The following is a 22939-nucleotide window of genomic DNA, read 5'->3' on the forward strand; positions in this document are numbered from 1 at the left end:
CCTCTGGTCCATCCTGGGTGGGAGGGGCGTGAGGCGCCAGGACAGCAGCTCCAAGGCAGAGTAGGTTTTGAGGGTGAACGGAGAGGAGGCCCGTTTCTGCTTTCTATTAGCTGCCTGCCCTCGGGCAACACAACCTCCTTGAGCCTCAGTGTCCCCGTCTCTAAAATTAGGGTGTCACTATCTACACTGCCTTCCCTGGTCATTGTCCGGATAAACGGAAGACGACCTCTGAAGTGTTCCTGGAACTGCCAGGCACCAGAGACTGTTGTTCTCCAAGATGCGAAGCTACCTTAGGTCCCTGGTGACAGCGTCAAGGAGATTCATTTCCCCTCTGCAGCGCCTGCTCCTTTCCCAGCCTGGATGCCAGCGTTCATCCTCCATTCCCAGCCCCCACGCGTCTCCTGGAGACTGCCTCGGTGGTCCCCAGATGCTGGAATTCTGCCCTTTTCCACGGGCGCTCGCATTCTAAAGCCACTGGGGGTGCCGACACAGGCGCGGAGAGTTGGTCCAGGGCGGGACAGGTCGCGGGGAGGGGTCGCCGTTGGACTGGGTCTGCGCTCCCCGCCCCCCCGCCCTTCTTTGGGGTTCTCATTTGCAGATGCTTCCCTCTGGTCCTCAGCTCTTCCCTGGGCTACACAGAGGAGAGAAACAAGGGGTGGGGGGCCTGGAAGGGGGCTCCCACCTTCTCGGTCGGGAACCCGAGAGGGGGACGCAGCCCTGGCGCCCCCGTGCTGCCCGGTGATGGGTCTCCCGGCCGCGCTCGCAGTGGCTGACCGTCACCAGCTGGAGGTTTGCCCACCCGGCCCCCAGCAGGGACCCCATGCCCGCGGACCCCGCCGATGCCCGGCTGGGAGAGAGAGGCAGCCTGCGGTTCTAGGACCCGGAGGCGCTGCCTGGCGCGCCGCCGCCTCCGCCTCGCCTCGGTCGCCTCCCGCTCGGGCAGGTGAAGCGGCGCCCGCCGCCCCCTCTGCGGCAGGTGAACCGGGTCGGCCGCCCCCGCCCCGCCGCGCCATGGCCGCCGCGGACCCCGGCCGGCACCCCGCGCCCGCCCCCTCCCTGCAGCCCGCCCCCCTGGGGCTGGGCGCTCGGCGGCGGCGGCGGAGCGCGGTTTGCGCGCACCGGGAGCGAGAGCAGAAGTTCGAGACGCGCCGAGGGGGGAGCCCGCGCCGCAGCTTCCTGCCCCCGGCCCAGCCCTCTGGCCCCGGCGGCCTGCAGCCTGACTTCCTCCCCCCACCCCGCAGCTCGCCGCCCGGCTCCTCGGACGGGGCCGCCGCGATGGGACGCCGCGCCCGGGCCCCCGCGCGCCGCTGAGCCGAGCTCCCGCGTCGCCGAGCCCCCCGCGACCGCTGCCAGCCGCGGCTCACCTCGTCCCCAGGCCGGGAGCCTCGCCCCCGGCCCCCCGGAAAGCTGGATTTCCGAGGCTGGAGGCGCCTGGCGGGCTGGGTGGGGACCACCATGGGCAACGCGGCCGGCAGCGCGGAGCCGCCCGCGGGCCTGGCCGCGCCGTCACCCAAGCAGCCCGCGGCGCCCAAGCAGCCGATGCCCGCGGCGGGCGAGCTGGAAGAACGGTTCAACCGCGTTCTGGTGAGGCTGACCTGCCGCGCACAGGGCGCGGGCGGGGTGTGTGTGTGTGTGTGTGTGTGTGTGTGTGTTGGGGAGGGGGGCGGCAGGAGCTCGGCACGCGTCCCCGCCCCCCGGGGGCTCAGGTACCGCTTGGAGATCCCCAGCCCAGTGGCTGCCCTCCGCGGGGTGGCACCGACGGTGGCTTCTCTCAGTGACTTAGCACTCTCCCCCCAAAACTTTCTTCCTCAACCACCCAGTCTCCCGCCCCAAGACACCCCATCCCCCCAGTGCTCTCGGATCTAAAGGTCTAAGCAAAAATGTCCTGTGAGCAAGTTGGGAGTGGAGCCCGGAAAAGGGGTTCGCGGGACACCCCCTTCGCCACTGCACACAGGCCCGGCCACCAGGCACGGGTCTGGAGCATCTGCTGGTGTCTCAGGGTCAAAGATGGCAGAGGTGACATGTCACCTCCTGGCAGCTGGAGACGGAGCTGGGTGTTTGGTCTCGATGTGTTGGTGCCTAGGCTGCTGGCAGCTGGGCTGTCAGATCCTGCAGAGGGGATGCTGTGTTTCTCGCCCCCTCTATCCGGGAGAGGTTGCCCAGGGTCCTTATCTTGGGCACCCCTTCCTACCACTGCAGGGATTAAGGGTAGGAAGGATGGGGTCAGGAAGAGTTGCTCACTCTGGCTTGGTGGGGAGCAAAAGTCTGGAGGCACCCACACTGCCCACTGCCACCTGCTCCCGGGAATTGGGGATCTGGGGACTTGGCCACTGGGGAGGGAGCCTAGAGGCAGTCAGGATGTGTTGGGTGGGTGGGGGCTCCCTAAGACCTGGTGGGAGGCAGAAGTAAGGAGAAGGGGTCACTCATTCTCACTTCCCTTTCCCCAGCCCAGCCCTGTCCCAGGCTCCCAGGCTCCCTTCTCTCAGTGCCTGGTGGCCTGTCTCTTGTCAGCTCCCTTGCTGGACACTGGGTGACAGGCGAATAAGGCCCTGCCTTTCCCCAGAGGCACTGCCCAGTCTGAGCAGCCTGGCACTGCAGGTGTGAGGGGGGTTGGGGGGCCCAGGGCAGCGCAGGCAGCAGAGAAGTGCTGGCTGGTGGCTGTCTCAGTACTTCTCCCCTCTACCTCCCTGACATCATTTCCCTTCCCCTGGGGAGTAGGCCGCCCTTGCCAGGTCCTCTGCATGGCCCCTCCTAACAGTTCCTGGAAATCTTGGCTGCTGCCCCCTCCCAGGAGAAAGGCTCGGAGGGTTTGGAGGAGCTATGGGGTGGGGTCTGGTCTATGCTTGAGAAGCATCTTGCTTGATTATGGGAGAGGGAGGGACTCTGAAGGACACCTCATACCAGGCTGGGCCCCGATTACCCGATCCCTACACCTGTTCCCCTTTCCCCAAACCCATGGCCTGGCAGAGCTGAGCTGAGCTGAGCAGATGGGGAGAGGGGGAGAATGAAGAGAGATGGTGTCTGGGGCCATCTGGGGAGCTTGAGTTGCTGGTGGATCCCTGGACCCCTGCCAGCTTGACTGGGGAACCCAGGTTTCCCCCCCAACCCCCAGCCCCCTGTGTGTCTATGGATGAGGATTGGACTGGCTCTCAGGGTGAGGTCCAGGCCCCAATTCCTTCTCTGTTACATGCACTAATGAGGAGGAGCCATGTGAATAATTCAGACCAGTGGAAAGTCCAGAAGTCAAGTGGTTGAGGTTCTGATGCATGTGTGGGACTTGATTGCTCTGCTGGCGTTTTGGCCTTTGCTCAGATTGGCTGAGTCTGACACGAAATGCCATTGGGAGTGCCTAAGTACCAGGGTGTGGAGGGCGGAGGCCCCAAGATGGGCCTTAAAGGGTGTCCTGGGGGGGGGGGCGGGAAAGGGTGGTGGCTGGGTAGAAATCTAGGGCAGCACCACCCCAGGCCCCGGTTGCCCCAGTGTGTTTACACCTCATCTTCCTGGGGACAGATCACCCTGTCCCTCATCCTGTATAGACAGAATGCACTCAACCCAAGGTTACTTGGCTAAGAACTTGGCTCTTCTCACTCCCCACCAGCAGGGGCATGAGCTCCATTGGGTGGCAGCCTTGGTCCCTGCCTGAGGCTGCCCAGGACTGAGGCTTTGGCTAAACCCACGGGCCTGGCGATGGGAATTGTAGGGCATGCCTTCATCTGAGCACGGCCTTCATCTGAGTCCTGCCCTTCGTGAATGTCCAAGAGAAGAACCTAAAACGGCTGAGCGTGATGGGCCATCTCCCCCAGAGACACCCAGTCTTGATGGGAGAAGCACAGTCCCCGCCCCTTGGGATCTAGTCACTTGGCCCTAGGGAACCTCTTCCTTTCGTTTAAGCTCCGCCCTTTCATTCTTGGTAGGGAGCAGGATCCTGAAACCCCAAACCACTGCTGGGCTCCTGGCTGTGGGACCCATCTTGTCTGTGAGGGGTGGTGCCCCCACCATGGCCCACAGCCAAAAAGGAGATGCGGGAGCTTGCTCTTCCTCCCCCCCCCCCCCCCACCGCAGCCTTTCTCCCATGCAAGGGTGGGTGGTGGGGCTACTTTTCTAAGAAGGCTGTAGGAGAGAGGGGTGCCCCTGCTTAAAATGGGGGTGGGGAGAAAGGGCAGGTTGAGCCAGGATTTCCGCCTGCTGCCTTAGCAACAGCGGAGGAGCGATGCTGCCCAGCGACTTGGGCCTGCTGCAATGGTGGGAAACCAGCCCGCCAGCTCTGCACTCTCGCCTCTCCTGTGCCATGCCCACAGCTGGGTGTCTTCCGCCCCTTCAGGCCTTCCCCGACCAGGGTTAGGGTTTGGGATGGCAAGAACTCTTTCCAGGCCTGCCAGGAGTGCCATGCTTATGATCAGGCAGAGGACACCCTGATCTGTCTGGGCAGGGAGGAGCCTGTAATCTTAGGGCAACGGGATCCAGGGAAGGTGACTGGGATGTTGTCCTTGAGGCTGAGAGTGATGCTGGCATCCAAAAGGAGGCTGGACCACTTGGAGAAGAATTTGCCTGATGGGGCCTAGCTACCTGGGAGTGCCTTAGCCTGTGCCCAGGGTCATGGGCACTTGGCTAGGCTGTGTGGAGGGGTCAGGACAGCCCCAAGCAGGGTGTGGGTGCTGGGATCCTGCTTTAGCTGGACACCCCCTCCCTGCTGGAGCTGGTGTAAGGAGCAGAGGTGGTATCTCCATGCTGTGGGCCTGCCAGGGAGGCGCTGTCTCCTTGACCTTCTGTCCCACTCCCTGGGGTGGGGCAGATGAAGTATGGGGGCATGTAGCTGTGGGGTGGCTCAGGTCCTGTGCCTCCCATCTCTGGGGGGGTCTCACACAGAGGATCCCAGTGGAGTGGTGGCCATGTGGTCAGATGCTGGGCTGGGCAGAGGCTGCGGGTTGACATTCCCAGCAGGCAGGGCGGGCACATGCTGGCCCTGGCACCCAGGGATGCGGTGGGCATGATTCACAGTGACATCTGGGGCCAGTTGGCAAAGAGCTGGGTGAGATGGGCAGGAGCAGGTGGGGCTGCTCGGAGGGCCACCTCTGCATTTTTCCCAGAAACATGGAGCCCTGGAAGGTGGCTTGGGCCTCCTGCGTCTGGGAGCGGCCGGGGTTACTCATGGGAAAGGCAGAGGAGATTCCTGGGCTTTGGGGTCGTGAAGCTTGGGTGCTGCGTTTTGTCTTTGCCACTTTATACCTTGAGCAAGTTATCTGCCCCTTCCGAGCTTCAGTTTTCCTCACGTGTGAAAAGAGAGGATAGTAATGGCATATGCCGGCCTCCTAGGACTGTTGGAGGGATTAAATAGGAGGGACCCGCCCTGTGTGGCTCAGTGGTTGAGCATTGACCCATGAACCAGGAGGTCAATTCCTAGTCAGGACACATGCCCGGGTTGTGGGCTTGATCCCCAGTGGGGGGCGTGCAGGAGGCAGCTGCGTGATGTTTCTCTCATTGATGTTTCTATCTCTCTATCCTTCTCCCTTCCCCTCTCTCTAAAAAATCAATTAAAATATTAAAAAAGAAATAGAGTTGAGGGGATTAGATAGAGGGCTTAGCACCGTGCCTGACGCAGAGCAAGTGCTCAGTAAACACTGCACTGTGAGGCGGGGGGTGGGGGGGTGGGAGGGTGGGGGGGTGGGTGGGATGACGGTGGGCTCGGTCCGGTCCTCTCCATCTTGGGGCCCTTCGAGATGAAAGAGCCCACTTGGGCCTCTCCCCTGCCCCACCCCGCTTACCAAGACCAACCAAGGTTGCTGTCTTTAGCCATCACCGGCCAGGCTGCCCTCCCTGCCATCATGCAGGTCGGCAGCAGTAGGGCCTACACCGAAAACTGCCTGGCGGCCGGAAACCACGAGAGGGAGGGCCCGCCTCTCCTGGAGGGTGGGGCAGCGGTGTTGCTAACGGTAGCTGGTTAACTGTATGCACATGTGGAAGGGGGCAGGGAGGCCTCCACTTCCCTCTGAGAGAGGGTGCGCTGGTGGTGGTGGTGGTGGTGGGGAGGGGGGGGTTCCCCAGTGAGTAAGAGCTCGGTGTGGGCAACAACAGGAAGCGTAGGGTGCTGGGTGGCAGGAAATGGGGCTGGCTGTTCCTGATTCCTCAGACGGGAGACTGGGCCAGGCTGTCTGCAGAAGACCCTGGGGGGCCAGGACCCACATTTTTCATAGTCCTTGGTTCTCCTTCTTTAGAGGGAACGCAATCGTCTTACCCGCTTGCCAGCCAGGTCACTGTGGGCAAGCAGCTTAATCTCTCCGTGCCTCAGTTTCTCATTTGCGAAATGGGGATTGAAATAGTATCAATCCCGTAGGCTTCTTGTTGAGGTTTAAATGAGTTAAAGCATTTAGAATGGAACCTCGCACAGAATGTTTTGGGAGTATTTATTATTAGTGTTTAAATATAATTTTCATTGATTTCAGGGAGGAAGGGAGAGGGAGAGAGAGATAGAAACATCAATGATGAGAGAGAATGATGAGAGAGAATCATTGATCAGCTACCTCCTGCATGCCTCCTACTGGGGATCGAGCCCGCATCCCAGGCTTGTGCCCTGACTGGGAATTGAACTGTGACCTCTTGATTCAGACATCTACACTCAACCACTGAGCCACACCAGCCAGGCTGGGATTATTTATTATTATTGTTGTTGTTCTCCTATCAACTTGGCTTTATGGGCAGTGCCTGCTGCCCTGGCTCCCACCCTGCTTGTCCTTGTCCCTGCTGTGGGAATCCTTGAACCCTGATGGGAGAAACTGTTAACTTTCTGGGGTTCTCAGTACTTGATCCTAGGCTTGGGTTACCCCACAACCCTCTCCTATAGGCCTGGATTGCTTGCCCTAAAAGCCCCAGAAAATCTAGATGTTGGAATTTTTTAAAGTGGATAAAATTGATTGTTTTTGGAGATATGCTGGGAGCTCTAAAACCGAGATTGAGGCCAGATAGAGGTGGGTGGGGGAGATAGGTGGAGAAGTGGGGGCTGGGGGACAGGGCCACTCTAGGCTCATTGGGCTGTGGAACCCCTGCAGGGCTGGTCTGAGACTGGAGTTGGTGCCCAAGTTCAAGGGCATCCTGGGGCTCCAAGGGCGGGCCTCAAGGGGAGAGGGTGGGCAGGTGGGTTGGAATTAGTCTCAGCTCAAATGAAAGTGAAACTGGAGGGTGTGGCTGTGTCCAGATGTAGCCGGAGCCCCTCAGTCTCCAGGGATGCCTCCTGACGTCAGCACTGGGGTGGGGGTGGGGGGGCGTCGTAAAGACCTGCAAGGGCCTGGTCCTGGGGGAGCAAGGCTGGAGGACCCTCTGGCACTCAGAGAAGTAAGAGTAGGGAAGGAGGAGACGGATCTCCACACCTTTTTTTTTTTAAAAAAATATATTTTTATTGATTTCAGAAAGGCAAGGAGGGGAGAGAGACAGAAACATCAATGATGAGAGACAATCATTGATTGGCTGCCTCCTGCACACCCCACACTGGGGATCAAGCCCACAACCCAGGCATGGGCCCTGACCAGGAATCGAACTGTGACCTCCTGGTTCATAGGCTGATGCTCAATCACTGAGCCATGCAGGCCGGGCTGATCTCCACGCATTCTAATAGAAATATTGGGATAAAAAAGAAAGAAAGAAACATTGGGAAATCAGCTCCTTTTCTTGGCTACACCCCAGGAGATGAAGCCTACCTCCTCCTCCCTCTGACCCAAAGCATACAGGGGGCAGGGGGAGGGTGCCGAAGGGCCAGGTCATCTTTGGCCAAGCCTTGGAGGCAGGTTGTTTTATCTGGATGTTTTCACTAACTTCTGCTCACCACACGCCCCTCACCTTGGGATCAGAGAAGCACTTCCCCATCCCCCGGAGTGCCTCTTCGCTGTGGTGCATCACGAAGAGTATTATTGCCACCAGAACACAGCTTCGCACGGGGGTTCCTAGCAGCTCTGTGGGTCTGAGGCAGGAGGGAAGTGTGCCCATTGTATTATTTATTTATTTATTTAGAAAATATATTTTATTGATTTCAGACAGGAAGAGAGAGGGAGAGAGAGATAGAAACATCAATGATGAGAGAGAATCATCGATCGGCTGCTTCCTGCACGCCCCACACTGGGGACGCAGCCTGAAACCCAGGGATGTGCCCTGACTGGGAATCGAACCGTGACCTCCTGGTTCATAGGCCGATGCTCAACCACTGAGCCACACTGGCCAGGCAAGTGTGCCCATTTTATGGAGAAGGAAATTGAGGCTCAAGGAGCAAAGAAGTGATAGGGCTGGTGGGCCCAGAGCAGCCCCCGCCCCAGGAGGCAATTCACACACCCCTGGATTTCCCTGTCCTTTCCTGGTCCATGTGAGCTCTGTCAGCCAGACTTCTACGTGTCTCCCAGGGCTCAGCCCCATCGTGCTGCCTCCCTGCTGAGGGCCCTGGGTCTGGGGGCCTGTTCTTATTTTTCAGGGTGGCCTCACCCCACTCAGAGTGAGTGGCATCCACTGGCCCCTCTCCTGCTCCCTAGGGTGCCCATCTCCTCGGTGGGCATAGCCAAGGAACAGCTGCTAATTAGTGCTCAGCGCTGTCAGAGCTATTTCTGATCTCGGAACCTAAATTTAGCCCGTCTGGCAGGCTGGCATGTGGGCCTGCGGGCCTGAGGGGGGCCAGGTGGGGAAGGGGCAGAGGAGAGAGGGTGGGCCAAGGCTGTGGGTCAGGACAGGTGTGCCGGCTCCAGCAGAGGCCTCCCCCTCCCCACTAATGACCATGGTGCTGTCCTGGGGGACGGGCCAGGCTCTGGGGCAGAGTTAGCTCTGGGCTCAAAGCCCACCCAGCTCCTCTCTTACTGGCTTTGTAACCTGGGGTCGGTCCCTAATCTGTGCCGGCACCTGTAAGATGGGCTAATCATGGTGCCAGTGATGGAGTGAGAGTGGACAGTGGTCACCTGCGTGCAAGGCTCAGAGCAGTGCCCAGCTCCCCGCTCCGTAAGCTTTCAGGCAAAGCCGGCCCCCAGGATGGTTGGTGCCGCTGGGACCATTCCAGGCCCCAAACAGGTCCCGGGTTGGGTGAGGGCCCAGGAAGACCCATGTTGGGAAATGGCTCTTCCCTCTAAGCCGCAGCGGTTCTCAACCTGTGGGCCGCGACCCCTTCGCCTAAGACCATCCTGCATATCAGATATTTACGATTCATAACAGCAACATTACACTTATGAAGTAGCAACGAAAATAATTTTATGGTTGGGTCACAACGTGAGGAACTGTATTTAAAGGGCCAGAAGGTTGAGAACCACTGCCTAAGGCTCAGCTGCCCCTCACTGCCCCCCCACCCCCCACCTCCCTCCTCTCTGGTTCTGCTACGGTTTCCTTGTTATTGCCTGTCCTCCCTCCCTCCCTGCTTCTTCCTTCCCCTCAGCCTTGCCCCATCACTTTAGCCTGCCCCGCCCTGGGTCTCTGTGGGGCGGGGATGGATGAGAGAGAGAGAGAGAGAGAGAGAGAGCAGGGAGGCTCCCTGGCCCAGTAGAACCCTCCCCAAGGGCAGGAGCTGCTCTGGCTGTGGCCGTGGTTGGTTGGAGGAGGTGGCGGCTGAGGCAGCAGCAGTTTCCCCAGTCGGGGCTCCTTTCATAAGCGGGGTGAGGAGTGACGCATCCCCACGCCGGCCTGGGGGCTGCTGGAAGGGCAGTTTCACCTTTCACCTCAGGGCCCAGACAGAAAGCTTGGGCAATGGGGGCTGAGCGCGCAGCTTCCTGTGGTCTGGGCCTGACCCAGGGCCGTGATTTTGGGGATGAGGTCTGGGCAGAGCCCTAGCGCTAGGCCCAGCACCCCAGAGAGGAAGCTGGCTGTGGGCCTCGGAGGGTGTGGCCCCTCTCAGTTCCAGCTGTGGCCTCCCGTCTGGGCGTCAGGGCGACTCGAGCCGGGGACCAGGCTTCCTCCCATGTCACCCCAGGAGACTTGGAGCTCCTGGGGGGCAAGAACTGTTTCCTGGGGTCTGACACATAGTAGACACTCAATAAACCCGAGGTTTACTGCATTGGGGTGAATTGGCATCGTCTTCTGGGTCTATTAGGAAGACCGCTAAGACTTGGGGGTCCAGGAGCCCTGAGTGCTGGCAACACCCCGTGACTCCACAGCCCCAGCAGGACCGTATGCCTGCCCCGTGGGGAGGGGCTTGACAGGGACACCACACCCATGAAGACCCAGGCAGAGCCCTGCTGAGGTTTCCTTAGCTCTCGAGGGGAGTCCCAGCCTGGGCCACCCCAGCGTGCTGTCTGCCTGGGCCACAGACCTGGGCCACAGACCCAGCCTGGGCCACAGACCCAGCATGCTGTCTGCGCGCCCCAGGTCCTGTGGCTGGGTGACCTTCCACTGGAATCCCCCCTCCCACCCCGAAGCCATGATGCACCTGCTTGGAATTCCCTGACCTCTGACCTCAGCTCCCTCAGCCTGTCTCCATCTCCTTCCTTCCAGAAGTGACGAGGTGGGAGGGGCTGGAGAGGGATGGGGAAGAAGGCTGCTGTCTGCATCATGGCAAGATTTTTTGGTGTTGCCCTAGCCCAGTGGTGGGCGAACTCATTAGTCAACAGAGCCAAATGTCAACAGGACAACGATTGAAATTTCTTTTGAGAGCCAAATTTTTTAAACGTAAACTATATAGGTAGGTACATTGTTGTTAACTTAATTAGGGTACTCCTAAGGCTTAGGAAGAGCCACACTCAAGGGGCCAAAGAGCTGCCTGTGGCTCGAGAGCCACAGTTTGCCGACCACGACCCTAGCCGATTCGGCTCAGTGGGTAGAGTGTTGGCCCTTGGACTGAAGGGTTCTGGGTTCGATTCTGGGCAAGGGTCATGGGCATGTACCTCGGTTGCAGGCTCGATCCCCGGCCCTGGTTGGGGCACGTGTGGGGGGCAACCAATCGATGTGTCTCTCTCACATTGATGTTTCTAGCTCTCTGTCTCTCCCCCTCCCTTCCACTCTCTCTAAAAATCATTGGAAAAATATGCTCAGGTGAGGATCAACAAAAAGGTTTTTCTGGTGTTTGTGAGACACTGGTGCCCTGGGCTGGGCATGTGGTGCCTGGTGGTGTGTGGCCACACTGGAGCCTGGCTGTAGATGGCTCTCCTGTTAGCTTCTTGCCCCAATGGAGAAGGGATGATACCTTCTTATTGCACACTAGAGGCCTGGTGTACAAAATTTGTGCAGGGGCAGGGTGTCCCTCAGCCTGGCCTGCACCCTCTCCAATCTGCGACCCCTTCGGGGCTGTCTGACTGCCGGTTTATTGGGCCTAAACCAGCAATCAGACATCCCTCTCGCAATCCGGGACCGCTGGCTCCTAACTGCTTGCCTGCCTGCTTGCCTGCCTGCCTGATTGCCCTAACTGCTCTCCCCTGCCAGCCCGATCACCCCTAACCACCTCTGCCTCAGCCCCTGCCACCGTGGCTTTGTCCAGAAGATGTCTGGTCTAATTAGCATATTACCCTTTCATTAGTATAGATGGGGAGATGAGCCCAGAGGTGTTTGAGGTCCCAGGAAGTTAGGCTGAGAACCTACACCGCTGCCTGCATGCCAGGAAGTGCCAGGGAGTTGGTGTGGGGTGACAGAGCTCAGGCCCTGGGTCAGGCAGACTCCTATTCAGATCTCAATGTCACTTTCTAGCTGTTGGGCCTAGGGCAGGGCGCTCCACCTCTGTGCCTCAGTTTCCTCATTGGCTAATGCTACTTGTCTCCCGGGGTGAGGGTGACAGGGACTCATGTGTATGGCCGACCTCTAGGGAGCTGGTCCCTAGTGGGTTCCCTAAAAATGCCCGTGCTGCCTCCTTCCTGCTGGGCCCCAGGCTCAGGGTCTTTGTCTTGTCCTCCCCCTCCCAGAACTGCATGAACTTGCCCCCGGACAAGGTCCAGCTGCTGAGCCAGTATGACAACGAGAAGAAGTGGGAGCTCATCTGTGACCAGGTGGGTACCAGGACCCTTCTGCTACTGGATGCCCTGCCCCAGCCAGGCTGGGGCTGGCTGGAGAGGAGGCACTGCCATGCTGCCCAAAGGGCAAAGACCCTACCCAGAGGCCAGGGTAGCATGTGGGGATGTGCTGGGGTGCTGGTGGCATCTGCAGGGCTCCGGAATTGCCCTCTCTTGGACATGGGCCTCCCCAGAGACCCATGAGTCATGAGCAGGGCTGGGTCTGTCCTCTGAAGAGCTGGCGGGGGCTAGTCCACGAGCTCGCCAGTTCAGCTGGGGCTGTGTCACCATCCTCCTGCTCAGCTTCCTGGAGCAGCCTCTGTCCACCCTCCAGCTCCGGGCGGGGGAAGAAAGGGAATCCCCCGGGGCTGGACATCTTTGCCTGACCCCAGGGGAAGTGGGCAGGGTCCCTGTCCTCCTTTTACCTTGGGTCCGGAGGAGCTGCCGTCCACCACGCAGCTCCCCAAAGCCCACCGGTTACTAAGTGGTGGAGCAGGGACTAGACCCCCTGCCTCTGTTTGGTTTGCGCAGTCAGGAGCCTGGGCTGCCACCTTCAAGGCTCACTGGCTGCCCTGGCCCTGCCAGCTTCTAGGGCTGCTGTCCATGGTAGCAGGAGGACCCCTCCCACTGCTGGGACAGGGTGGGGCCTTGTGGCTGCAGTGATTTTAGTGAACAGGGAGGCGGGCCTGTGGCCGGGAGGCTGAGGGTGGGGAGAGGGGAGCAGGGAGTCTCCCCTGGGAGCCAGGGCTAGGCCTTCTGCTGCTGCTAATGGAGGGGAGGAGCTGGCAGGGCTGGAGTCTGGGGATGGGGGTGGGGAAAGGGCTAGGCCTTGGGGAGCTGGGGAGAGCTACTGCCAGAGGCTCTGAGGCTGTAGTAGGGAGTCCCTGCCACTGGGTCTGGCTTCTCAGGTTGGGCTCAAAAGCCTGGGAGAGGTGGAAGGTGGAGGGCTGGGCAGGTGTGAGGGGCCTGGGGTGGGAAGGATGGGAGCTCCTCTGGTAGGAGGCCTTTGATAGGCCACCACCTCTTTGTGGGAGTGGCTCCTGGAGCGCTGGGTGGGGCGGGGGAGTCAGGAGCCCAGGAGATGGGCACACAGGGGTACCTCACATCCCGGGTGATTGGACAGCTGGGGTAGTGTCCTGGGGAAGGGGCCCCCAGCCTGCGGAGGACCTGGGCCCGTTCATAAGGTCCCTCCAGACTGTTTCTCTTCCCAGCATGCCCAGCTGGGAGGGTGCCCCCTACTGGGGGGTCTGAGTCCCCTCCTCCCAAGTGGGGTGTATGGCAGGACTGACCCCTCCATACTCCACCCAAGGCTGTGCTAGAGCCACAGTGCGAAGGAAAGTCTGGGCCCAGGCCTGGGGTCTTTGGAAGTGACCTGGCTGATGGTTTGGTTAGGGCTTTGGTATTCTCCAGGAACCTGGGGTCAAAGCTGAGAATGGGATGCTGGGACAAAGGCTGGTCGTTTACCCTGGCTGGTTCCTGTACACCCCATTCCATCTCCCCAGGAGCGGTTTCAAGTCAAGAACCCCCCCACAGCCTATATCCAGAAGCTGAAGAGCTACCTAGAAACTGGTGGGGTCAGCCGAAAGGTAGCATCGGATTGGATGTCCAACCTGGGGGTACACATCTCCCCCTTTTTCTCTGTTCCTTTCCCCTGCACTTCCAAGCTCTGGGCAGCTGGAGTAGCTGTGTGTATAAACTTGCCTGTGGTTGTGTGGGTGCATGTGTGAGTGTGTGTTCACAGGGACTGAGTGCCCTGGGCAGGCGCTTGCACAGGTTCCTCTGCATATCCTGTGTGTGCTTACACTGCACACGCGTGTGTACTTGTATAGGTGTGTGCGCCCCATGTGTCTGTGCATGAATGTGCATGTGTGTACTTTTGTATTCACATATGGATATGTGTGTACCTTTTAAAATATATATATAATTATTGATTGATTCCAGAGAGGAAGGGAGAGGGAGAGAGAGATAGAAATATCAAAGATGAGAGATCATTGATCGGCCGCCTCCTGCACACCCCCCACCGGGGATGGAGCCTGCAACTTAGGCATGTGCCCTGACCTGGAATCGACCTGTGACCTCCTGGTTTATAGGTCAATGCTCAACCACTGAGCCACACCAACCGGGCTGTGTGTATCTTTGAGTCCATGTACAGGGTGTGTGTGTACCCCACGTGTCTGTGTGTAGATGTGTAGGTACCTTATATTTGTGTCTGGATGTGCATGTGTGTGTGTACCTGGGGTATTCGTGTTTGAATATGTGTGTGTGCCCTGTGGTCCTGGGTGTCACGTGTGCTGTATGTCTGTGTATGGAGGTCTGTGTGTGCACCCTGCGTGTCTGTGCATGGGGGAGTTTGTGTAGCCTGAGAATGCTTATTCTGTTGGGCAGGTGTGAGGAGGTGGTGGGGGCGGCTGAACGTGAAAGGCCAGTAATGGGGGAAGGGCTGGCTGCTGCCGCAGGGCTTGGAGGGCCTGTGGGAGGCGGGGCTCCACCCACTAGACTCCTCTGTTCTTGGCCCCCAGTTTAAGAGGCGAGTCCAGGAGTCTACTCAGGTGCTGCGGGAGCTGGAGATCTCCCTGAGGACAAACCACATCGGGTGAGCCAGGGCTCAGCTTTCCTCCAGGCAGCCCCCGGGGCTTCCCTTGCTGAGTCCCCCTCCTACCCCTCCTCTCTCCTGTGGGCCACCTCCGGGGTAGGTATCCAGGACAGCTTCTCTGCCTCCTCCTCTACCCACACCCCTTGAGGCATGGCCAGGCCGTGGGTCCTGCCTGAGCCCCCGAGCATCCCTGGGGAAAGTGCGCCCCAGGGGCCCGTGCCTGTCCTGTGTGCCCACCCTGGGCAGGACCTTCCTGCCGGCGCTGAAGGAGCCTGTGTCCGCAGGTGGGTGCAGGAGTTCCTCAACGAGGAGAACCGCGGCCTGGATGTGCTCCTCGATTACCTGGCCTTTGCCCAGTGCTCCGTCACGTAAGCCCCTGCCCTTGCCCGCGTGCTGCTCCTGAGTGCTGATCCGCGCCTTTCTGTACCTTGCCGCTCCCCTGGTCACTCCACCCCGTGCAGCCCTAGCCACGCTGGACCCTGCACTGGCCTTGAGCCATGCCTCTTCCTGAAGGCCTGTGTCTTCCTCTTCTATTCCACTGTTCCCTCTCCCCCTCCTAAACCCATCACAGTGCCAAGAACACAGCCTCCTCCTGCCCACTCGTCTCCCCTGCAGGACTGTCTCTCCCCCACTTCCCCCCACTCTTCTCTTAAGTACCCCTGCAGTGTTGGCCTCCAACCCGACTCTGACCCTCAGGTATGACATGGAGAGCACAGACAATGGGGCCCCAAGCTCGGAGAAGAGCAAGCCCCTGGAGCAGTCAGTGGAAGACCTCAGCAAGGGCCCACCCGCCTCCTCGGTGCCACAGCCCAGGAGTCGCCACCTGACCGTCAAGTACGTGGGCCCCCTGGCGGGGTGATGGGGAGAAAGGAGACTTCACCCCTGGATCTCTGCATACAGCCAGCCTCACTCTGGGACAGCAGGGATGGTGGGAGGGGTAGCCTGGCATTAGGGGTCAGAGTGAGGGCCTCAAACAGAGCTCGGGGCAGGGATGGGCATCTGGGTGGGTCTGGAATAAGGAGGCGGTTTCTGGGTGAATGGGACCCCTTTTGTATCCATTTAACCCCCTGTTTTCTTCCATGCGGCCTCCAGGTGCCCCCCTTCTCCCCGGTATGTAGCTGCCTGGGGGCAGGTGCATGCCTGGTGGTCTCCCGGGTGGTGGTGGGTGGGGTGAGGCGTTCAACTGATGCCCCTGGGTTCAGCTGCTGTGGATAAGTCACCCCACCCTAACTCAGGGCATCCTGCTGGGGGGTGGGGCGAGGGAAGAAGATGGCCCTGGAGCCTCATGAGGATGCCTACCTTCCTCTCTTCCCCCTTTGGGTAGGACGAGGACTATCTTCATGTTAAGACCCAAAAGCTCACAACATGCTTCATTCATTCATTCATTCATTCATTGAACCAGTATTTTTTAGCTTTTACTGTGTATCAGTCATGGCAGCAGGTGCTCAGGAGACAGGTACCCTGCCCTGGGGAGTCCTTGGTCTGGTAGGGGACAATGCGAGACAGGCTGTCATGGAGGTGTGACTGTGAGCTCTGAGAAGGGAGGCGGCCACTGGGGCATCAGGAAGGCTTCCCGGAAGAGGTGGTACGGGAACTGTGTCTGACGATGGTATGGGCTTTACGGGCAGTGGTGGGGACAGGGAACGGGCAGTGGTGGGGACAGGGAACGGCACTTCAGGCAGAAGGCACAGCGTGAGCAAGAGGCATAGTTTTGCAATGACGAGCGCAGGGTAATGCGGCAGGCAGAAGGGCAAGGTGGGGCCTCACGGTGTTGTTGGACATGTGACAGACTGTCAAGAAGAGCTGATGCGGACGTCACCATTGGCGAGATCTGCAACAACGAAAAAAATCACGCTTTTTAGCAAAGAGTGACTAAGCACACTCATATACTAGTAGCATTTCCTCCGTGCCAGGCACTGTGCTGAGCTCATGTCATAGTCCCCACAACCCCATCAGAGAGGTGCTCCTATTATCATTCCTGTGTTACAAATGAGGAAACGGAGGCACAGGGAGACTAAGTAACTTGCACAGTGAGTGGTGAGCTGGGGTTTGAGACAAGGCAGTCTGAATTCAGAGGCCGCCTCTCCAGGTGGAAGATAAGCCCATGTGGCCGGAAGCGCCCCCTTGTGGAGAGCATTTGCATGGCGGTTTCCAAGCTTTGACAGTCTTTCCGCACAGGCTCGCCATCTCCACAGCACAGTAACCCTTCTTTTTTCCTTCTTCTTCTTAAAAATACGTTTTTTATTGATTTCAGAGAGGAGGGGAGAGGGAGAGAGATGGAAACATCAATGATGAGAGGGAATCATTGATCAGCTGCCTCCTGCACAGCCCTTACCGGGGATGGAGCCCACAACCGGGGCATGTGCCCTGCCCGGGAATCGAACCTTGACCTCCTGGTTCCTAGGTCGATGCTCAACCACTGAGTCACACTGGCTGGGTCACAGTGACCCTTCTTAATGCCAAGTTTCTGTGAAGGGTCTTTGTTTTCTGACCCACCCTCCTCCACATCCTCCCCAGCATGTCGGGCCCCAGGCCGGGACTGAGGGGAACTTCCTGTCCTCAGCCACCCTCTTGGTTGGGTAGATGTGCCCCCCTCTCACCCCAGAGGCCATCTGAGTGTTGGGGGTTTGGCCAGGAAGCTGGGTTTGGGACTCTGACCCCTGCTGCCTCCTCCCCACCCGGCCCAGGCTGACCCCAGCCCACAGCAGGAAGACCCTGAGGAACTCGCGCATCGTCAGCCAGAAGGATGACGTCCACGTCTGCATTATGTGCTTGCGTGCCATCATGAACTACCAGGTTGGTCAGCCAGGCCAGTCCTTACCAGGGGCTGCCTAAGCCGCTGAGGTGCTGGGACAGACTGTGCCCCCACCCTGTCCTCCACTGGAGGACCTGGGCATCTGGGCTGTTGGCTCAGGGTCTTGAGGCCGACCATCTTCTGCCCCTTCCAGGTCAGGTCCCCTAGAGTACCCCGGGCATGGGTGTGTCTCACGTGGGGACTTAGGCATACCCACCCAGAAAGGCTGGTCACCAGGCCCATGGGGAGAGCAGCTCTGGGTTATTTCACTGGGAGGAGTGATAAGTGAAGCCGGTCCTCCCTCACTCAGCCGGCCTTTGAGGACTCCCTGTCCAAGGTGCTGAGTCCTGACACTGACTTTTGAACAAAGGTATTTAAAAAGAGGGACCAGGCTTTGGCTGCCTCAGAAGAGGCTGTGGGTAGATATAAAGAACTTCCTAAGCGCAAGGGCAGTGGTGTGGCCCTGGCGATCCCAGAAGTGCTGGCAGTCCTGGGGGTCTGCCTGGAGGAGCTGACCTCTTCCCTCTCCCCAGTCTGGCTTCAGCCTCGTCATGAGCCACCCAGCCTGTGTCAATGAGATTGCTCTGAGCCTCAACAACAAGAACCCCAGGTGAGGTCCAGGCCCCTAGCCTTTCTCTATCTAGATTCTCCTGCTACTTTACCACTTGCCTACTCTGTCCCCCCATTCTCAGGACTACTGCTCAGGCTCATTCCACCCCTTCACCAGCTGCCCTGTCTGTCATGAGCCAGGCCCCTGTCCACCTTTGTGTTGGGCCTGCTGTTCTTGAGGGACAACCTGACCTGTCTCCCCAGAACCAAGGCTCTGGTGCTGGAGCTGCTGGCGGCTGTGTGCCTGGTGCGGGGAGGACACGACATCATCCTCGCAGCCTTTGACAACTTCAAGGAGGTACTGGAGGTCCCCCCTTCCAAAGATGTACTTGTCCTCTAGTGTTGCTTAGAGCCCTGCTGGCAGTTGTGGCCTCTGCTGGGGGAAGTTGGGGATGTGAGGTGGACATTTGGGGAACACAGGGTGGGGACAATCTGGGATGGGGAAGCTCTGAAGAGAAGATGTAGAGTCACGGAGGGGCACTGCCTGGGGTGACAGGGACAGCTATGAGCATCGGCTGACCCTCTGACCCTCAGCCTTGCCATATCCAAGTTGGACTTGATCCATACATCTCAGAGTTGCTGACTCTGGTTAACTGGCTCATGAGAAGTGAATGCTTGAGAATACAATGCAGAAGTCAGCACATGGCCTTCATACCTTTAAGAAATATTTATTGAGCACCTCGTATGTGTCAGACACAGAGTGGGCACTTGAGATGTATTAGTGATCAGTTAACAAAAGAAATACGCAGGGAAAGGCAGATAATAAACAACATAATAAATATGCAAATTACATAGTGTGTTAGAAAATGCTCAGTGCTATGGGGAAAAAGTGAGGGATGCTGTAGGGGTTGGGGAGCTGGTTGCAGGGTGGTCAGGGAGGCCTCCTGAGAAGGTGGGATTTGATCAGAGCTGCGAGGGAAGTGAGGGACTTGGCGTGGCGGCTATCTCAGGTAAGAGCACACCAGACAGATGGATCAGGAAGTGCAAATGTCCTGAGGTGGGGATGTGCCAGGATGCCAGTGCAGCCTGAGTGAGGGGGAGGGTTATGAGAGATCGAGGGGGAGGAGAGGTTTTGAGCAGAAGAGAATCATGGCCTGAATGAGATTTAACTTGAGAGGAGCCTGTAGCAGCTAGAAGATGGCTTAGGAGGTGTAGCACTGGGGCCTCAGTGACAGCCATTGTCCCCACCCAGGTGTGTGGGGAGCAGCACCGCTTTGAAAAGCTGATGGAATACTTCCGGAATGAAGACAGCAACATCGACTTCATGGTGAGCTCAGGGGCCCAGCTGGGGCTCGGCCACTCTCAGATGCAAGGTGTGGCCCGGGGCCTGGGTATCTGCCCCTGCAAAGTATGAGGATTGATGGTTGGGGGTGGGGGAGGGGGTTAGATGTTTGAGAGGGGGAGGCAGGAGGGAGGGGACATGGGAGAGAAATATGGGTAGGGACAAAGCTGGGTTTGTGGAGTGAGAAATGAGGGAGGCAGACTTGGGGAGTATGTGGGGGGCAGAAGGCACTGAGAACCCCTCACCCAGAGGATCACAGACCTGCTCATGATCCCCAACCCCCAGGTGGCCTGCATGCAATTCATCAACATCGTGGTACACTCAGTGGAGAACATGAACTTCCGAGTCTTCCTGCAATATGAGTTCACCCACCTGGGCCTGGACCTGTACTTGGAGGTGAGCCCTGCACTCTCCCCCGGACTTAACCGTTTGCCCGGAGTATGGCTCAGTGGTTGGCAGCATGGGTGTTGGGGTCAGGCAGGCTTGGGTTCAAATCCTGGCTCTGTCACTTCCTAGCCAATGTGACCTTGGATAGGTCTCTTCTCTCTGAGTCTCAGTCTTCCCATCTGTAAAATAGGAGAATCTTAGCGACAATAATGACTCTCAATAGGATGGCATGTGCCACATAATAGACACCCACTCCATGGAGCCGGGCATGAGAACAGGCTTTAGGTGGCCCTGGGTCTGGCTCCCGGAGCGCACAATGGGGAGTGCAGAGAGACTGGGCCAAAGGGAGAGTGGGCGCACACCGGATGGGCCCGGCCATGGCAGGTCCTTTCCCTGGGGAAGGCGGACAGGGGGCTTGGTGCTTCCTGGCCTGAGCAGAGAAGCTGCAGCTTTCTTCTCGAATTCCTTGGGAGGCTTCGTCGGGGAGGGCCTTTGGGATCGGATTGATTAAACCATGTCTAGCAGCAGGCTAGGGTGCTATTTCTACACAAGGGAATATTATTCAGCCACAAAAGGAATGAAATACTGATCCATACTACAACACGGAGCCTTGAAAACGTTATGATAAGTGAAAGAAGTCAGACACAAAACACCACATAGTGTATGATGCTTTTATAGAAAATGTCCAGAATAGCTAAGTCCATAGAAGTAGAAAGTGGATTGGTGGTTGGTTGGCAGGGGCCAGGGAGGAGGGAATGGGGAGTGGAGTGGCTGCTAATGGGGACAGGGTTCTGGAATTAGATAGCAATAATGGTTGCACAACTTGGTGACTATACTAAGAACTCCTGAGCTGTACAGTTTAAAATAGTGAATTATATCTCAATAAAGAATAAAGGAGCCCGGCCAGTGTGGCTCAGTGGTTGATCATCGACTCATGAACCAAGAGGTACCAGTTTGATTCCAGGTCAGGGCACATGCTGGGGTTGTAGGCTTGATCCCCAGTGGGGGGCATGCAGGAGGCAGCTGCTCAATGATGTTTTTCTCTTATCAATGTTTCTATCTCTCTATCCCTCTTTCTATCTAAAAACAAACAAACAAAAACTCAAAAGAAAAAAGAATCAAGGGGAAAAAGCAGGCTAGGGCTCCGGCCCCTTCCTCTGGGCTCTGGTGGTGATGGGGTGGTATTGGAAAGACCCCCTCACACCAGGCCTCACCCGCCTTTCCCTCTGGGAGACAGAGGCTGCGGGTCACCGAGAGCGACAAGCTGCAGGTGCAGATCCAGGCGTACCTGGACAATGTGTTCGATGTGGGCGTGCTGCTGGAGGACACGGAGACGAAGAACGCCGTGCTGGAGCACATGGAGGAGCTGCAGGAGCAGGTGACCCTGGTGAGAGCCGCTCCTGAACTTCGCCCGGAACATAGTAGGCCCCCAGGTCCCCACACCGGCATCAGGCGCTGGTTCTAGGAATGAACTGGGCATGGCTGCCTGGCTCCTGAGTTTTACCTGAACCTACATCCTCAATCCTCTGGGTGTCTTTCTCAGTGAGTGTTCACTGAGCTCCTACACTGTGGGGGGCCCCTGGGGACGACAGGCGCCCTCCTCTCCCAGTGCCCAGACCCCAGGCCCTGACTTGGGGGGACCGTCCAGCCGAAGGCCCCGCCCAGCTCGGTTGCCTCTTCACCTACCTCCCCCATTAGTGGGGCCTTGGATTCCCCTTCCGAGAGAACTTTAGCGCCCTCAGTGCCTCACCCACTTGGGTTCAAGTGCCAGGCTCGGCCCACCCAACACCTTGGGCTGTGCGTCAGGAAGCCGCCCCCAGCTCTCCAGACGGCCATGCCTGATGCCGCCCCCTCGCCGGTGGTGCCAGTGCCTGGGTGCGGGTGGGAACTCACCATGTGCCGCCGCCACAGCTGACAGAGCGGCTTCGGGACGCGGAGAACGAGTCCATGGCTAAGATCGCCGAGCTGGAGAAGCAGCTCAGCCAGGCCCGGAAGGAGCTGGAGACCATGCGGGTGAGGCTGGGGCCGGGGCCGGGCTAGGGGGCATCTGGGTTCCCAAGAACAGCCCAGTTGGGGCTTCTAGACGTTATCCCTCCCTCCGCCCTGGCAAGGCGATGGGGCTGGGCGACAGGCCTGCGGGTGGGCACTGACCCCTCCCCTGGGGCTTGCAGGAGCGCTTCAGCGATTCCACGGCCATGGGCGTCCCCAGGCGTCCACCCGAGCCCGAGAAAGGGCCCGCCCCGGCCTTGGCAAGGCCCTCAGCTCTAGAGCTGAAGGTGGAGGAGCTGGAGGAGAAGGGGCTAATCCGTATCCTGCGGGGACCTGGGGATGCTGTCTCCATCGAGATCCTCCCCGTCGCCGTGGCAACTCCAAGCGGCGGTGATGCCCCGACTCTGGGAGTGCCCAGCAGCTCCCCCAGCCCAGGTGCGCCGATCTCCAAGCCGGGTGGGGTGGGGAGGGGTGGGGGGACCAGGGCCTGGAGAGGCAGCCTAAGGTCACCGGCCGGAAGAGCGGGCAGGGTGGGGGCGGGAGGGGGGAGAGGTAGGGTTTGGCTGCGGGTGCAGCTCAGGTAGAGGCGGGTGCGTGGGAAATGGGACCAGTGCGCATGCGCACGGCGGGGAGGCGGAGACCAGACCACGGTAGCGGGACCAGGACACCTTCCCCTCCCCGTCCTCATCCTCGGTTCTCTCTCCCACCCTCGGCAGAGCCGGTTCCCGGAGCAGCAGCCCCGCCCCCGCCGCCCCCGCTGCCCGGCCTCCCCTCCCAGCAGGAAGCCCGGCTCGCGGAGCCGCCCCTGGCCCCGCCCCTCCCCGGCAGCGCGGAGCCCCCGCCCCCGCCCCCGCCCCCGCCGCTGCCCGGAGTCCTGCCCCCGCCGCCGCCGCCGCCGCCGCCCCCTGGCCCAGATGGGCTGGTGCCTCCCCCACCCCCGCCGCCTCCCGGAGGTCTCTCTGGTGCCCTTGGGGAGCCGGGCCCAGAGATGGGCCCAGGTAAGTGGACCCCCCAGGGCTGGGGCAGCTGGAGGGTGGGACCTTGGCCTCCGTGTCCTCCAAGCACCTCTCCTACTACCTCCTGCCCGCCCTGTCAGGCCTCGCCGAACCCTGGCTCCCTCCAGCCACCCCGCCCTCCATGGCCCCCAGTACTCACCATTCCCTCCCTGTCCCAGGAGTGAAGGCCAAGAAACCCATCCAGACCAAGTTCAGAATGCCCCTCTTAAACTGGGTAGCCCTGAAACCCAGCCAGATCACGGGTACTGTCTTCACTGAGCTCAATGATGAGAAGGTGCTGCAGGTGAGTGTGGCCTCGCTGGCTGCCGGTGTGGGCACCAGAGAAGGAAGGGACTTGCCCGG

At 59.3% G+C, this 22939-nt stretch overlaps 1 protein-coding gene across 1 annotated transcript in view; it reads left to right on the top strand.

The window, feature by feature from the left end:
* Positions 1-1455: 1455 nt before the first annotated feature.
* The window catches only part of FMNL1 (formin like 1), a gene marked incomplete at its 5' end in the record, with an annotated part of 28638 nt that continues 7154 nt past the window's right edge, over positions 1456-22939 (top strand). Inside the window, 17 exons of the mRNA XM_081108961.1 lie at positions 1456-1584; positions 11841-11924; positions 13430-13543; positions 14447-14520; positions 14805-14888; positions 15217-15354; positions 15613-15630; positions 17208-17316; positions 17848-17924; positions 18128-18221; positions 19116-19190; positions 19491-19601; positions 20830-20979; positions 21504-21605; positions 21764-22016; positions 22298-22579; positions 22756-22880. Of these exons, the coding sequence (XP_080965087.1) occupies positions 1456-1584; positions 11841-11924; positions 13430-13543; positions 14447-14520; positions 14805-14888; positions 15217-15354; positions 15613-15630; positions 17208-17316; positions 17848-17924; positions 18128-18221; positions 19116-19190; positions 19491-19601; positions 20830-20979; positions 21504-21605; positions 21764-22016; positions 22298-22579; positions 22756-22880 (2019 nt within the window). The remainder of the gene's footprint in view (positions 1585-11840; positions 11925-13429; positions 13544-14446; positions 14521-14804; positions 14889-15216; positions 15355-15612; positions 15631-17207; positions 17317-17847; positions 17925-18127; positions 18222-19115; positions 19191-19490; positions 19602-20829; positions 20980-21503; positions 21606-21763; positions 22017-22297; positions 22580-22755; positions 22881-22939) is intronic.

The sequence above is a fragment of the Myotis nattereri genome (assembly GCF_964212035.1).
Source record: "Myotis nattereri genome assembly, chromosome: 16".
Lineage (NCBI taxonomy): Eukaryota > Metazoa > Chordata > Mammalia > Chiroptera > Vespertilionidae > Myotis > Myotis nattereri.